Source organism: Lithohypha guttulata (assembly GCF_036872675.1).
Source record: "Lithohypha guttulata strain CCFEE 5908 chromosome Unknown scaffold_1, whole genome shotgun sequence".
Taxonomy (NCBI): domain Eukaryota; kingdom Fungi; phylum Ascomycota; class Eurotiomycetes; order Chaetothyriales; family Trichomeriaceae; genus Lithohypha; species Lithohypha guttulata.
Window position 1 is genome coordinate 3,979,060 of NW_027042750.1, and position 13,059 is coordinate 3,992,118.

The 13,059-nt window shown below is 48.6% G+C and overlaps 6 protein-coding genes across 6 annotated transcripts; 3 read left to right on the plus strand and 3 right to left on the minus strand.

Moving 5' to 3' along the window:
- Positions 1–171: 171 nt before the first annotated feature.
- Positions 172–1,293, plus strand: LTR64_001455 (uncharacterized protein; the record flags this gene model as incomplete). Its single annotated transcript, XM_064895836.1, has 2 exons — positions 172–1,181; positions 1,257–1,293. 2 exons carry the CDS (start codon positions 172–174, stop codon positions 1,291–1,293), a joined length of 1,047 nt encoding a protein of 348 aa, XP_064758523.1.
- A 453-nt stretch (positions 1,294–1,746) lies between these two features.
- On the minus strand, positions 1,747–5,149 carry ISW2 (chromatin remodeling complex Adenosinetriphosphatase; the record flags this gene model as incomplete). The annotated part of the gene is made up of 2 exons (XM_064895837.1): positions 1,747–1,866; positions 1,916–5,149. The coding sequence occupies 2 exons, from the start codon at positions 5,147–5,149 to the stop codon at positions 1,747–1,749; spliced, it is 3,354 nt and encodes a 1,117-aa protein (XP_064758524.1).
- A 687-nt stretch (positions 5,150–5,836) lies between these two features.
- On the plus strand, positions 5,837–6,634 carry LTR64_001457 (uncharacterized protein; the record flags this gene model as incomplete). Its single annotated transcript, XM_064895838.1, has 1 exon — positions 5,837–6,634. One exon carries the CDS (start codon positions 5,837–5,839, stop codon positions 6,632–6,634), a length of 798 nt encoding a protein of 265 aa, XP_064758525.1.
- A 1,422-nt stretch (positions 6,635–8,056) lies between these two features.
- Positions 8,057–9,181, plus strand: LTR64_001458 (uncharacterized protein; the record flags this gene model as incomplete). Its single annotated transcript, XM_064895839.1, has 1 exon — positions 8,057–9,181. One exon carries the CDS (start codon positions 8,057–8,059, stop codon positions 9,179–9,181), a length of 1,125 nt encoding a protein of 374 aa, XP_064758526.1.
- A 10-nt stretch (positions 9,182–9,191) lies between these two features.
- Positions 9,192–10,567, minus strand: LTR64_001459 (uncharacterized protein; the record flags this gene model as incomplete). Its single annotated transcript, XM_064895840.1, has 4 exons — positions 9,192–9,333; positions 9,394–9,996; positions 10,045–10,192; positions 10,285–10,567. 4 exons carry the CDS (start codon positions 10,565–10,567, stop codon positions 9,192–9,194), a joined length of 1,176 nt encoding a protein of 391 aa, XP_064758527.1.
- Positions 10,568–11,122: 555 nt separating this feature from the next.
- Positions 11,123–12,874, minus strand: LTR64_001460 (uncharacterized protein; the record flags this gene model as incomplete). Its single annotated transcript, XM_064895841.1, has 4 exons — positions 11,123–11,721; positions 11,773–12,282; positions 12,330–12,638; positions 12,694–12,874. The coding sequence occupies 4 exons, from the start codon at positions 12,872–12,874 to the stop codon at positions 11,123–11,125; spliced, it is 1,599 nt and encodes a 532-aa protein (XP_064758528.1).
- Between the last annotated feature and the right edge of the window lie 185 nt (positions 12,875–13,059).

Consider the following 13,059-nt stretch of genomic DNA (forward strand, 5'->3'; position numbering starts at 1 on the left):
GTATGGAGTACACGATGTGCAGACTTTTATATGGCTCTTCAAGTGCTCGATATTGTCAAAACCAGCTCCTAGTAACGAGAAAATATTAGTATGGCCTCAAGCATTTCGTCAACAACTACAACAAGAAATTAGAACATCGAGTATCAAAATTGTACTTTGAAAGCCTCGGCCATGAAGTACATAAACATCGGCGTGTTCGAGAGCAGTTGCTTCTCCGCAATCGAACGTCAAACACCTCACATTCCGAGCGAAATTATTCCTGGCTTGTATCTTGGGAACGCCCTGACTGCAGCGGCTTACCTGCTGGGCAAAATCGGTAGACCAGACGACAAATACCCTTCGATTGCCAGAATGATCACCGTACTGCCAGAAAGCTACGAGGGATTCCCCTTCCCGCGCTTTCCTCGGCCTCTAGGCCGGGGAAAGGACATTCAGAGGCTCGTGATAGAGAAGCAGGATCTTGAAGACACCAACCTTCTGGAGGGTTTTGACAAGGCTGCTCAATTCATTGAAGAGGGTGTGCTGGAGTATGAGCGAGCGATGGAGCGAGAAGAGCCCCGTCCAGCGTCACGCAAATCCACAGGAGAGAGTCTCGACGATGATAAGGGCAAAGCGAGAGCATCGTCGCCGTCAACATGCCCTCCAGTTTCAGCCTGTAAAGTCCGCACAGAGCAACTGCCAATACGACCACGAGATAACCCGCTATGGGCAAGCAAGTTGGCACCCAAATCTCCCATCGTCGTGCTGAAACAGCCTCATCACCCCGTTCACAGCAATCTATCAAAACCCATCAACACGACACAAACCAACCAACAAATGTCATCCTCACACACCCGAGCACAAGTATCCCAAACCTCACGCAACCAAACCGGCGCCGTCCCCGTCCACTGCCACGGCGGCATCTCCCGTTCCGCCACAATCATCGTCGCATACCTCCTCAATTACCACACAAGACTTCCCAAGTCTGACCCCTACGATGCAGACGACGACCCAAAATCCCGCCGCAAAGCAAAACGTTCCCAAGAAGACTCACTAGACGTCTCGGTCCGCGCCACGCAATTCGTGAGGTCGAAGCGATCAACTGTGCTTCCGAACAAGGGGTTTCGCTATCAACTATCGCATTATGCGAGCACGTTTGGTCGTTCGCTTACGGATCCTGAGACTGGGAAAGTCAAGGATGCGTATGTTAAGTGGCTGGTTGAATGGGGGAGGATGACATGGGACTGGTATATGGAGCGTGTTGCTAAGTCAAATAGGGAGTCGGAGCGGGCTGTTACTCGGGCTTTGAGGTAGCTCGAGATGTTTCATGTCTTGTCGTGATGATGGTGGACATTGTGTAGCATACTCAAAGGGGGTGATCGGTAACGTTCTCTGAGCCGGCCGTCTAGCCATCGGCGAGGCAATCTACTTACTAACGCCACAATTCTGAAGAATTCTTAAGAAATCCACTCGCCTGGTCATACGTCTGAAAGACTTGGACTTTGAGCACAAAATTTACTCACAACTTTCTTTTACACACCGATATCCATGCTTTCGATTTGCTTGTCCGTTTTGCATATAGCACAATACTCATGCTGCCCTAGAAAGCCACATAACGCAGTGTCGTAGCGTGTCCTACTGAGAGCTCACCCAGTTCATGTAAACCTCCAACGCCTTGCGAATTCCAGTAGCCCAACGGATCTATCTATGAGACAAGCTCGCGCCCGTCAAGTGGTCGTGGGGGGAAAAAAATACACTGTAAAATCATCACTTTTTCTTCCCCTTCGTTTTCCCATTTGTTACTGGCGCCACGCTCGATGCTCGAGACCCCGACGTTGAGGTTCCCTTGCTACCTTTGGCGCCTTTGACAGCCGAGACTTGTTTGTTCTAGAAACGGTCAGTTGCAGTACTTGAGAATTTGAGCACGTTGACTTACAGAAACACCATTCTTGGCCTTCTTCTTTGGTGGCACGGTCTCTATCTCCTCTTCATCATCTTCGTCTTCGTCACGATCACGACCTTTTTTGCCTACACCATTGGTCTTGCTATCCTTATCCTCACCAAACTCCTTCACAACAGTGGCGATAAGTGTGGCGCATCGTCTGCTCAATTCCAAAGGGGTTCTACTCAGGAAGAACCAGTCAAACCGGAACAACGGACTCTCGCGTATCTCATCCCTGAGAGTCTCGTAGAGGCCATCTCCATCAACGCCGTACTTGTCGAGCATGACAAGCAGGAAGCGATCTTCCTCCTCGGTGTAGACCTTCTTGTTCGTCGTAGATACAGTGTAATTGATCTTCATTTGCTGTAGAGGGACACGATACATCTCCATCTTTCGTCTTAGCAGTTTCTTGTTTCTTTCGTTGGTCTTGATCTTGTCTTCACCTGCCTCGATTGCTTTGATGTGCTTTTCGTACTCGGCAATCTCGCCATAGCGCTTCCAGAAGACCTTGGCGTATTCCTTGATCTCTTCAATGGTTTTGCTGTCAACTTCCGTGGCTATGCCCTCATAGTTAGTGCGTCCGAATCTGGCGGAGCCGTTGACAAATTGTTGAAAGTCACGTCGATTCCAATGGCCAAATCCTTGGTCTTGCATCTTCAGCTTTCGCTCCTTCTCGGACTCTGTTAATGGCTCGGCAGAATCAATGGCTTCTTGCTCCAATCGCTGATCAGCTTCCCGGTCACTAACATCGTCGTCGGTGCCTTCGGCTAGAGGAACTTTATAGCCAATTTCTTTGTGATAATAATTCGTTTCCTTCTCCTGAATTTCTTGAAGACCTTGAGGAAAGAACTGCCAATCGTGGACGTTCACCTGCTTTGGTGCTCGAGGTACTTTTGGCTTAGCCTCTGGCTTTGGACCACCAGTCTTGAGAGCGTCTTTGTAGTACTGATCCATAGAATAAGATTGCTCTTTTCTCTCACGCTTGGTTGGGTTGATCCAATTGATGCCAATTTCTTTCTTGGCAGCCGTGAAGTTTACGCCATTCCACTCGTAAGCACTATCGGATGAGAACTTTTGAAGATCGTCGATGCCTAGTTTCTCGTATCTAGCGTTGAGCTCTTTAGTACGTTCTTCACCTCGTTTGAGAATTTCGTCAAGATCATCAAGAGCACCTGTAGCTCCTTTTGATTCGAACACCTTTTCTGCACCATGTTGAATCATGTTCAGCAATTCGTCTTTCGAAGCTGCCTGTTTAGCTTGTTGTTGTGCTCGCCCTTGTTGAATGACAAGCTGATCAAGACGTAGCTTCTGTGCAGCACGTTCGAGGACTTTCTCCTCGATGGCGTTCTCGGTGATAAACCTAAAAACAACCACTTGTTTTGTTTGACCAATTCTGTGAGCTCGATCCATAGCTTGAAGATCGGCTTGAGGGTTCCAGTCACTATCGAACAAGACGACAATATCCGCGGTAGTCAAATTGATACCTAGACCTCCTGCGCGTGTGGTGAGTAAGAAGATGAATTTCTCTGAGCCTGGTTTGTTGTACTCGTCAATCGCGGCGATACGATCCTCATGTGCGGTACCGCCATCGATTCGGCAATACTTGTGACCACGGAAGACACAATAGTCTTCTAGGATGTCAAGCACTCTGCTCATCTGGGAAAAGATAAGGACACGACTGCCTTGCTCCTTCATCTTGGTCAAAATCTTGTCTAGAATGATCATCTTTCCTGAATTATCGACCAAATGCTCGTCTGTAGTGTAGGGCGGACCCGGTTCGGCACCGTCGAAGAGATATGGATGATTGCAGCACTTTCGCAGCTGCATAACGATGTTAAGGAGTCTTGTTTTGGATTCCCTCTTGCCACCAGCACCGTTAACGGCATCGATATCTTTCTCGAGAATCTTTTGGTACCATTTGACCTGCATCTCAGACATGCCGACATACAAATTGACCTCCTTCTTTGGCAGTAAGCTTTTCTCGACATCACTCTTGACACGTCTAAGTAAGAAGGGTCGGAGCACACGATGTAGCTGTTGCACGACGGTATCTTGGTCCTCTGTCTGACTGGAGAACCAGCTATCGAAAGCCTCGGCATCACCAAAGACGTCAGGCAAAAGGAAATTCAGTAGAGCCCACAATTCGTGAAGGTTGTTCTGCAAAGGTGTACCAGTGATGAGGAGTCTATTTCTGGAATTAAAGACACGGATAATTTGTGCAAGCGAGGATTCTTCGTTCTTGATTCGGTGAGCCTCGTCAATAATAATGTATTCCCAAGCAAACTTTTTCAGATGTGATTTCTCCCGCAGGATCATCTCGTAGGAAGTGACGCACACGTCGAACTTTTCGGGAATCAAGCGATCGTTGATCAGCTGGTGTCGCTCGTCTTTAGCGCCTTGAAGCACAAGGACGTTCACCTCTGGTGTCCACTTCTTGAACTCTCTAGCCCAATTGTCAAGAGTCGACTTTGGCACAGCAATAAGATGGGGACCAGAAATGTCGCAAATGTATCGCAAATAGCCGAGGAAGGATATGGTCTGTAATGTCTTTCCAAGACCCATCTCATCTGCCAGGATACCAGAAATGCCATTCTCGTGCAGGGAGACTAGCCAGTTGAGACCAGCAACCTGGTAGTCTCTCATTTCACCACCCTCAATGTAGGAAGGAGAATCTCTGAAGACGGTTTGAGTGGTAGTACCACGTTTCTCGTCCTTGAGTAACTCAGCATCTTCTTCTTGTTCCGTCTTCCTCTTGCCAGCAGCAGCTCCACCTTTCCTAGAGTGCACTTTCTTGGCTTTTGCAATGTCTGCCTCATTCTGTCGATCGATTTCAGCCATAACTTCGCGTATCTTGGGGTTCGGATTCGTTTCTATGAAATGTCGAAATAGATCTGTAAGGCCTAATAAGTATCGAAACCTTCGAATGGTATCATCCTCTTTAGTCTCGTTGAGCTGTCCGTGTTGCTTTCCCAGGACACTTTTTCGTAGTTGTAAGGCTTCGTTCCTGCGCTTCCGGCCATCAGCATGAGGGGCATCGCCAGCTTCACTATTCGCAGTCGTGTTTGGAGCAGTATCCGAGTCTGTATAATCAGGCGTTTCGTCGCCAAATTGGTTGTTGAGCATTCCAAAAGAAGGTCTGTGGACTCTTTGACGCGGCGCAGGTACGTCGGTCATGGGAGTATCTACGCCTGACGAGGCTTCTGTGTCGGTGGACTTTCTTGGAGCCATATTGGCAAATAGTTCTACACGAGCTACGGCTAGCCCTGGACGTGTTTGTGGTTTGTATTGCTTTGAGACCGCATGCACAAACACGTAGAAGGAACTTCCAGATGGTTGATGTGATGGTCGGAATTGTAGAGAAGAGAGGCGCGTGACTATGTGAAGAGGTTTATGTCGCAATGGAAGAAGGGTATTTCTTACGACTTTCCCCAAGACATGCAAGTGATTTCACTGTACGCGACTATGCAAAGCATCTCCGATTGGATGAGGTCGCGGTAGTGGATTCGGCAACAGGGCTCTACTTACACGTGACCCAGCCGCGAAAAGTGCCACATCCGGCGGGCAGGCACGTTCCAGAAGAATGGCCGCCTATGGCCATGAAGCATCTAATTTCGTCTGGCAAGTGCTCCGTTCGTTCGTTCACTGCCATTCGTTTGTGGTGATTTCATCTACAGCATTGCAAACCCTTGCAGGAAGCGCCCAAGCTGAATAACGACATTGTTTATCACACTCTCTGCAAGCATTCAAAGTACCTCGAAACTTGAAGCTCGAAGCATCATTCATCGACTACCTCTTGTTAAGCACTACGTCTGCAAATTTCCAGAAATATAGACGGACGGACGAACGAACGAACGAGCATATAACCCCTCCACTTAGTCTATCCCTCTACACAGAAGACTCTCGAGTAGTGTCATTATGGACTCGATGAGATCTCTGAACAGGTCGTTACCATCCACTCGCTTGAACAAGGTTTCACCTCCAGAAGAACTGTTACCGGCTTTTAAACAAGCAGCCCTCTCAGTCACCAACCTCTACAAATCTGCTGCTAGCTACCACGACTCAATAAGACAAGCGGGTTATCAAGATGCTTTGGATGACCTATTAACCTTCTTGGATCGCCAGAACTTAGGCCTGCAAGACGGAGAAGGGTGGAAAGTCAGGCAGTGGATCACCGCCCGCTACGATATCTCACACATACAACAAGGGGAAAGCGACGATGATGAGCCGTTAGAACAAGAACAGGATCAGAGGAACTCGTCGCCAGAAAGATCTACAAGAGAAAGGCCAAATGTGGTACCTGAGTCGCCAGAGGACGCTGCTGCTACAGACCACTCTCAAGCTGCGGTACAAGAACAAGACATCGTCTCAACTCCACCCGTATTTCAGTTTGCAGCTGGTCCGGACAACTCAATGCAAACGGACGACAATCAAACACCATCCGAGGACACCAAATCTGCACCAGTCAGAGTTGAGGCGGTCAATCGAGCCAATCGCAATGCTCACAGACACAACAACACTCGCTACGCTTCTCGACCCTCGACCCGAATAAGTACTCAACTTGCTGGTTCGAAACGAAAACTACCTCTGCCAGATTTTGCCGAGATCTTCAAAGTTAGTTTCGACAAGAAGGATGGCTTCGATGGAGGCAGTGCTAATGGTGGTGGCGTTGGTGGCGGTGGTAGCAGTAGCAACAAGAGGAATCGTTTTGTATAGGAAAGAAAGCGCTTCTGCATTTGATAACTCTAAAGATACCAATTTGTTAGCTTTTCTTAGCGAGGTCAGGTTACTGCATACATAGAGTCGGCATACTGTTGGAGGGAAGGCACATACTTTGTGTACGCCTGAGAACCCGAAATAATCAACCATATCAACACTTTTCTCGTCGATTAGCGTATCGTCTCTCAGGAGACTCTGCATCTTATCCGTCCATCGTCACTGTACCACATATTGGTTCGTTGGCTAAGTACCCATAGCCAGCGAAATTGCTCTGAAGGACGCCGATCGTTTCTTCCGTAACGTGTGGTATCCAGCTTGAATAATTTGTAGTTGATTGATGCCGTGCCAACGTTCCAAGGTGCCTCATACACTTAGCGACACGATACCACCACATTGGTATCAGCACTGATGCCCTCAATCAGGGCAAGAACGGCGCGCGACGGTGCTTTCTGTACCGAGTTGCAGAATACCATTGTCCCTGCTGCATCGCACTCACACTTTTAGTTCAACATTCGGTAAATACCTAAGCCCACGAAGGTCGCGGACAATGTGATTATGCCTAGCTGTCGCGATCCAGTCTTGTATTTGGATTTGCTTTTCTCAATTAATTGTTGTCGTTCTCGGAGCTGTTTCATTCCTGAGTAATAAGTCCAGCCACCTAAAGCAACGAACGTCGTGGAGCCTGCATCAACAATAAGCCTTTATACCGAAAACCTTGACTAAGAGGGCAGTACGTACCCATCACCCGGCATGATATACAATCCTCCTTTTCTTCATACGGGCTGGTGATTTCAAGACTGTTCCTATCAGAGGCGAAGATTCTATCCATGATTGCCATCCTGGTTCCTCGATTGATCGCCCTGTTGTCAGAGAATGAGCAAGTCAATAGCACAACAACATGATGTAAGTTAGAGGTGGAACACGACGACACGATGATACTGTCGTCGCATCGACAACCTGAGACGCAAGAGACAGGCAGCATGTCACGTGACTATATCCCTAAGCATCGGTGAGGGACTGCTTTCTATGCCCATGCCAGTGAGTACCCGTTTTAGTACAGGACAATAGTGCTACGCACTAGTATTCAGTCCAGCACTGACGACTCAGCTTCTGATATCGACAATGATTACCCAGAATGAATATGACAGTATTACTCGAGTACCTAATCGGCCGGCTTTAACGTTCCGGGTTTAACTTTCTGGTCCTAACATTTGGGGCTCGACAGAGTACTTCCCGAACCCCTCAAAAGGAGCCAATTGCCAATCGATGCTGCCGAGGGACGACGGCGATATAGTACTGAAGAGACTTCAAGCTGAATCGAGAACAGATCCCAAAGTCTGCTAACAATACCAAAGTCTGACCTTTTATCGTGGCTCTTGTCGCAAGTAAGACGCAGAACAGTTCTCTGCAACTCGAAGCATGTCATCAACATTTACCGACCAAGTGCCCTCGGGTGAAGCAGTCACAGTGAGAGTTATTGACTCGACCACCAGGATCACCAATTTTCCAGTAAAGCATCTAATGGGACCAGACTTGACTGGATTCGATGTATTTCCAGATCTGCCTACTTGGTCGTTTCTTGTCGAACACCGTTCTGGTCGCAAGCTCTTGTTCGATCTTGGTGTTCCTACTGACTGGCGTGACCTTGCTCCCAACGTGTCAAATAGACTGAAGAGTAATGGGTGGGATATTAATGTCGAGAAGCCAACTATTGACATCCTGCGCGAACAGAACATCCTTCCTGGCGATATCGAGGCCATAGTTTGGTCTCATTGGCATTGGGATCATATAGGCAATCCAAACACCTTTCCTACGGACACAAGGCTTATCGTCGGCCCAGGATTTAGGGACGAGAAATTACCTGCCTATCCTGCGAATGCACAGGCGGACGTTCGCCAGTCAGATTTCGAAGGCAGGGAACTCATGGAAATTGGCTTCGATGAAGAGCAGGCCTTGACTATTGGCCAATTTCGAGCTTACGACTACTTTGGGGATGGCTCTTTCTACTTGCTTGATACTCCTGGCCACGCTGTGGGACATCTCGCAGGCTTAGCACGAACCACGAATAGCCCGTCCACCTTTATTCTCATGGGTGGTGACCTCACGCATCATGCAGGCGAGATACGACCATCACCTGGTTTACCAATACCGTCGTCAATACCGGTCGACGATATTCCGACCTTAGCTGCCAGGCTTTCGTGTGGCAGTAGTTGTCCTGGTGCGATCTTCGAGTCCATGCAAGAAACCCGCGGCCGCAAACCTGCATCAACGACGCCTTTCTTCGAGCCTGCCATGGGCAAAGACATACCACTGGCCATTAAAACGATCGAGAAAACGCAGATAGCTGATGCGGATGAGAACATACTGTACATCTTTGCGCACGACAGCAAGATTCGAGGCGTGGTTGATCTGTTTCCTTCATCAGCTAACAATTGGAAGCAGAAGGGTTGGCGACAGAAACTGCTCTGGCGCTTTCTCGAGGACTTTGAGGTTGCTGCGCAACAGCAAAAGGAGACGATGGAAAAAGAAGGCACCAAGCTTTAGATGACTAGATTTAATGTAAGAATTCTGTCGGTACGTCCGGACCCCATACAGCCAAGCCTTCGTGACCAGCAGGTCCATATCCAACCAGTGTATCCTCATTCACCAGATCACCATCCGCATAGTGCTCAACCATGAATTTCGAAGTATCCCACCTAAAAAGATCGTCGTTAGCATCTCCGCTGCTCGAGTCATGGAGAGCATTGCCAACTTACCAATAATCAAAAATCTGACTCCCCAAAATATGCCTCCCAACCCCCCAAACATCCTTATACCTCTTCTCAGCCAACCACTGATGCCCCAACGCCTGCGTATCAAAGTCATGAACCTCAAAACTACAGTGATGCACGTGCGGTTCCGGAATCGAACTATCCGGTGTCAACGTGCTCAAAAATATCGTATGGTGATCCACTAAGTCCTGACCACGGTCCAAATGCGCGAACAACGCGACTTCTTTCCTCTCGCCGGACGGTAAGTTGACGTACAATAAGTCCGAGGGCACGATGTTGAAGTTCTGCGTATACCATTTTTGTAGGGCGAGGAAATCGGCTGATACGAGGCCGAAGTGGCCGAGTTTATGGACGGCGGCGGGACCGGGCTGGAAGCGTTGGAATTGTCGTTGTCGCGGTTTTGTGGATTCGTCGTTGAGGATGAGTTTTGCGGGCATTGGCTTGGGGTCTGTGGGTTTTTGGCCGTGGATTAGGTTCAGTGGGAAGCCTTCTGGATCTGTGATTGTTACGATGTGCCCGCCGCCGGGTGCTGAGTGCATTTCTTCGACGCCTTTGGTCTGTAAGCGGTCTTTGTGGATTTCTGCTGCCCTGGATCTGTGTCAGAGGGGTGTCTGGGGTCAGAAGTGTCAGGCTTACTTCTCCAGATCCTCATAGCTCTCGACTTCAAAAGCACCGCCAAGAAACTTTCGCGGCCCTTCACGGGCATAGTACACGTACTGATCTGGTCCGTAACCACTATACCACCTTTCTGTATCCGTCTTCTTCACCACATGCATACCGAAATCTACTCTCACGTCAGCCTACTCCCGTCAACCAACCCAATACCCTTCAATCACAACAGCCTCTACCCACACCTCGCCCCAACTCAAAACTCACCTCTCATAAACACCGTAATCTCATCAAGATCCTCATGCTGATACCTCATATGACTCAACTTCCTCAACATCACCCACTTCGACTGATCAATCCCCTGCTCCGACAACCATGATTTCTGAGTGACGGACTCGGAGCCAATGGCTTCATTGTCCTGGATGGAGGCGCCTCTGTTGGGGGAGGGGCCTCTGCTCACGGGGTTGCCGTTGGTGGTCGTGGAGTGGGCTTTGGTTTCGGTGAGGTTTGTTTGGAAGGATTTGAAGGAGGACGTTGGGGGGGCTGCCATGTTGAGACGAGATACACGCGTGAGGAGATCAGGTGGAAATTGTGAAGGGGGGTAGTGCTGTAGATTGGCGACTTCGTGTTACGGAGTGTTGAGTAGAAAGGCTGTAGTAAGTAGTAATGCTAAGCGTGTCGAAGACGATGTTTGTGTTAGTTCATCTCAGACGTGTCAGCACAGCATACGATGCAGCAGAAGAGCGAGATATATATCTAGAGAATCAGCGGAATCGAAAATCAGGCTGTGATGAGTAATTATAAAATCTATTCATTCTACATGTAAGGTCGATGTCACGAGAAGTGATCTGCCGAATATGTTCGGGGCTCGCTTCCCCACAAAAGTTTCTCCGACATCCTCAGCACAGGAACATCGGGCAGCCAACGAAGATCGTCCGATCGGACGATCTCGAGCACATATGTACCACATCAAGATAGTCCGGGTTAGGTCTACCAGATACACCACTGTAGAAGTTGCGAACTTCTAGAGAGTTACCATGGCGTCTTGTCGATGCGAACCTGTGATTCTCGATGGACTCGTCGCCCCAGTACGCCGACGTCATCTTCAATCACGTCCGTAACTTGTATTAGACATTGTCGTAAATGGTCCTCGATATCCTAAATCCGGTATCCGACCAAGCAGGAACTCAACATGTCTGTAGGCCGCACTTGGTGCATATTGCGGTACCATATGGCCTGACAAGTCGACTGTGGCGACTGTCAGGCCTCGCTCAGTGTGAAATTGACCCATTACTCCAGCCCCTGCCAATGTGCCCAACTGGTACTCCTCATGGTAAGGCACGTACGCATCTTCGAAGGAGTCTGGTCCAGATTGAAAGCCTTGCATGCCCCCAAATGTCATATTTTGAACAGCAAGTAGTGTCCCGTTGTACTGGAGAATGAAATCTAGCAGTCCATGACCAAGAATGACTCGGTCTGCTCGATCGATGACACTTGGCAGGACAGATAGGCCTGAAGGAGGAGAGTTGTCGGTTCCATTGACAAAAACATTGATAGGTGAGCACTCGTACCACTCTTGCACAGGTGCATTAATCACAGTCTGGACGTCGGTTAAATTGAAGTAGATAAAGGCGCCATCTGGAACGTAGTCAAACGATCCTGGAAAACCAAGAACGTCCCATAACAATGGACATGTGGTTGCAACTAAAAGCTCCGTTAGTGGAATGAACCATTATGGTCGACATCTGTTCTCACCTTGGTAGATATCGAAGCACGGATTGACTGCACTAGCGGCTTGGTACACCATGTTCCAGGTATTGCAAGTGTCATTGTTATCGTTAGGATATGGTGGTGTTGGAAGCGGTCCCTTCGGCGGAAAGACAAGGTTGTCATTCAAGTATTGGGTATAGCCGCAAGCTTCTGAAGTGTTATGCAGTTGCTCCAGAAAGGTAGCATTTAGGTCGAGGAGTGGACCCCAATAGTCAACGAAACTTGCTGTTGGGATGTTATCGCCGATCGAATCGTAGCTGTATACGCCATCATAGACCAGAATCGAGCTCAAATTGTAGTAGGTCGTGTCGTTGGCATTGAGAAAGGCATCTGCAAGGTAAGGAACGTAGTAGCCTGCATAAGACTCTCCAGAAATATACACGGTATAGCCTTGCATAGCAAATGTGTCCACAAAGTTCTTGAAGAAGCCCATGAACTGTGCAGCGACATCCTTCTCACTCGTAGCTGTGACATTGCCCTGAGTAAAGCCAGTGCCTGAAAATATATTAGAGGTGAGTGGCAGTATAAGCATCGTTACATACCTATTGGTTGCTCGACCCATACCACGTTTGTGAGGTTCACCCAAGTCCAAGGGTTCTGCACAGGCTTATACGTGCCATACTGCCATAAGACAGGTCCATTCTCCTGGAGGAACCCTTCCAAAGAGGAACAACCAGGACCACCATTAAGCCAAATCAGAACCTCCTTCTCCGCAGCTGGGTTGACAGAAGGGAAGAACCAAAAGTACAACGCTCCATCATCAGCATCGTCGGTAATGTTCATGAGTCCAGCATAAGACTCTCCGATATCGAAGTCGACATAAGGCAAGCTCGTGCCATTGACGACGTACTCTGCAAGAAAATGAAAATGAGCGTGAGATCGTATGTTGCATGGCGATGAACTTACTCTGAGTCGCAGATGTATCGTACTTGGAGTTCTGTCTTCGTGGGAAATCGCCTCTTCGATGGACTTTCGATTGAGGTTGTCGTGCTTCGAGGGTTGGTAGTTTCTTGCCTACATGTTGAGCACTTCGGGCCGTGACGGCCGTGGTCAGTAGACTCGCAAAGAGCAAGCTGAACAGCTTCATTTTCATTCGTTGTAATCTAGGTTAGGTGTTGTTGTACTGGCCACAAAGAGAATTTAGGAAAAAGTCCTTCACAACTTTCCTGCCGAGTGAATAAACACTCTGGAAACACAGCCGCGTCATCTTGCAGTAATATCTCGGTCGCACCTGATCTGGGTAGCAACAGTGATACCCACAAAAGCTTCACC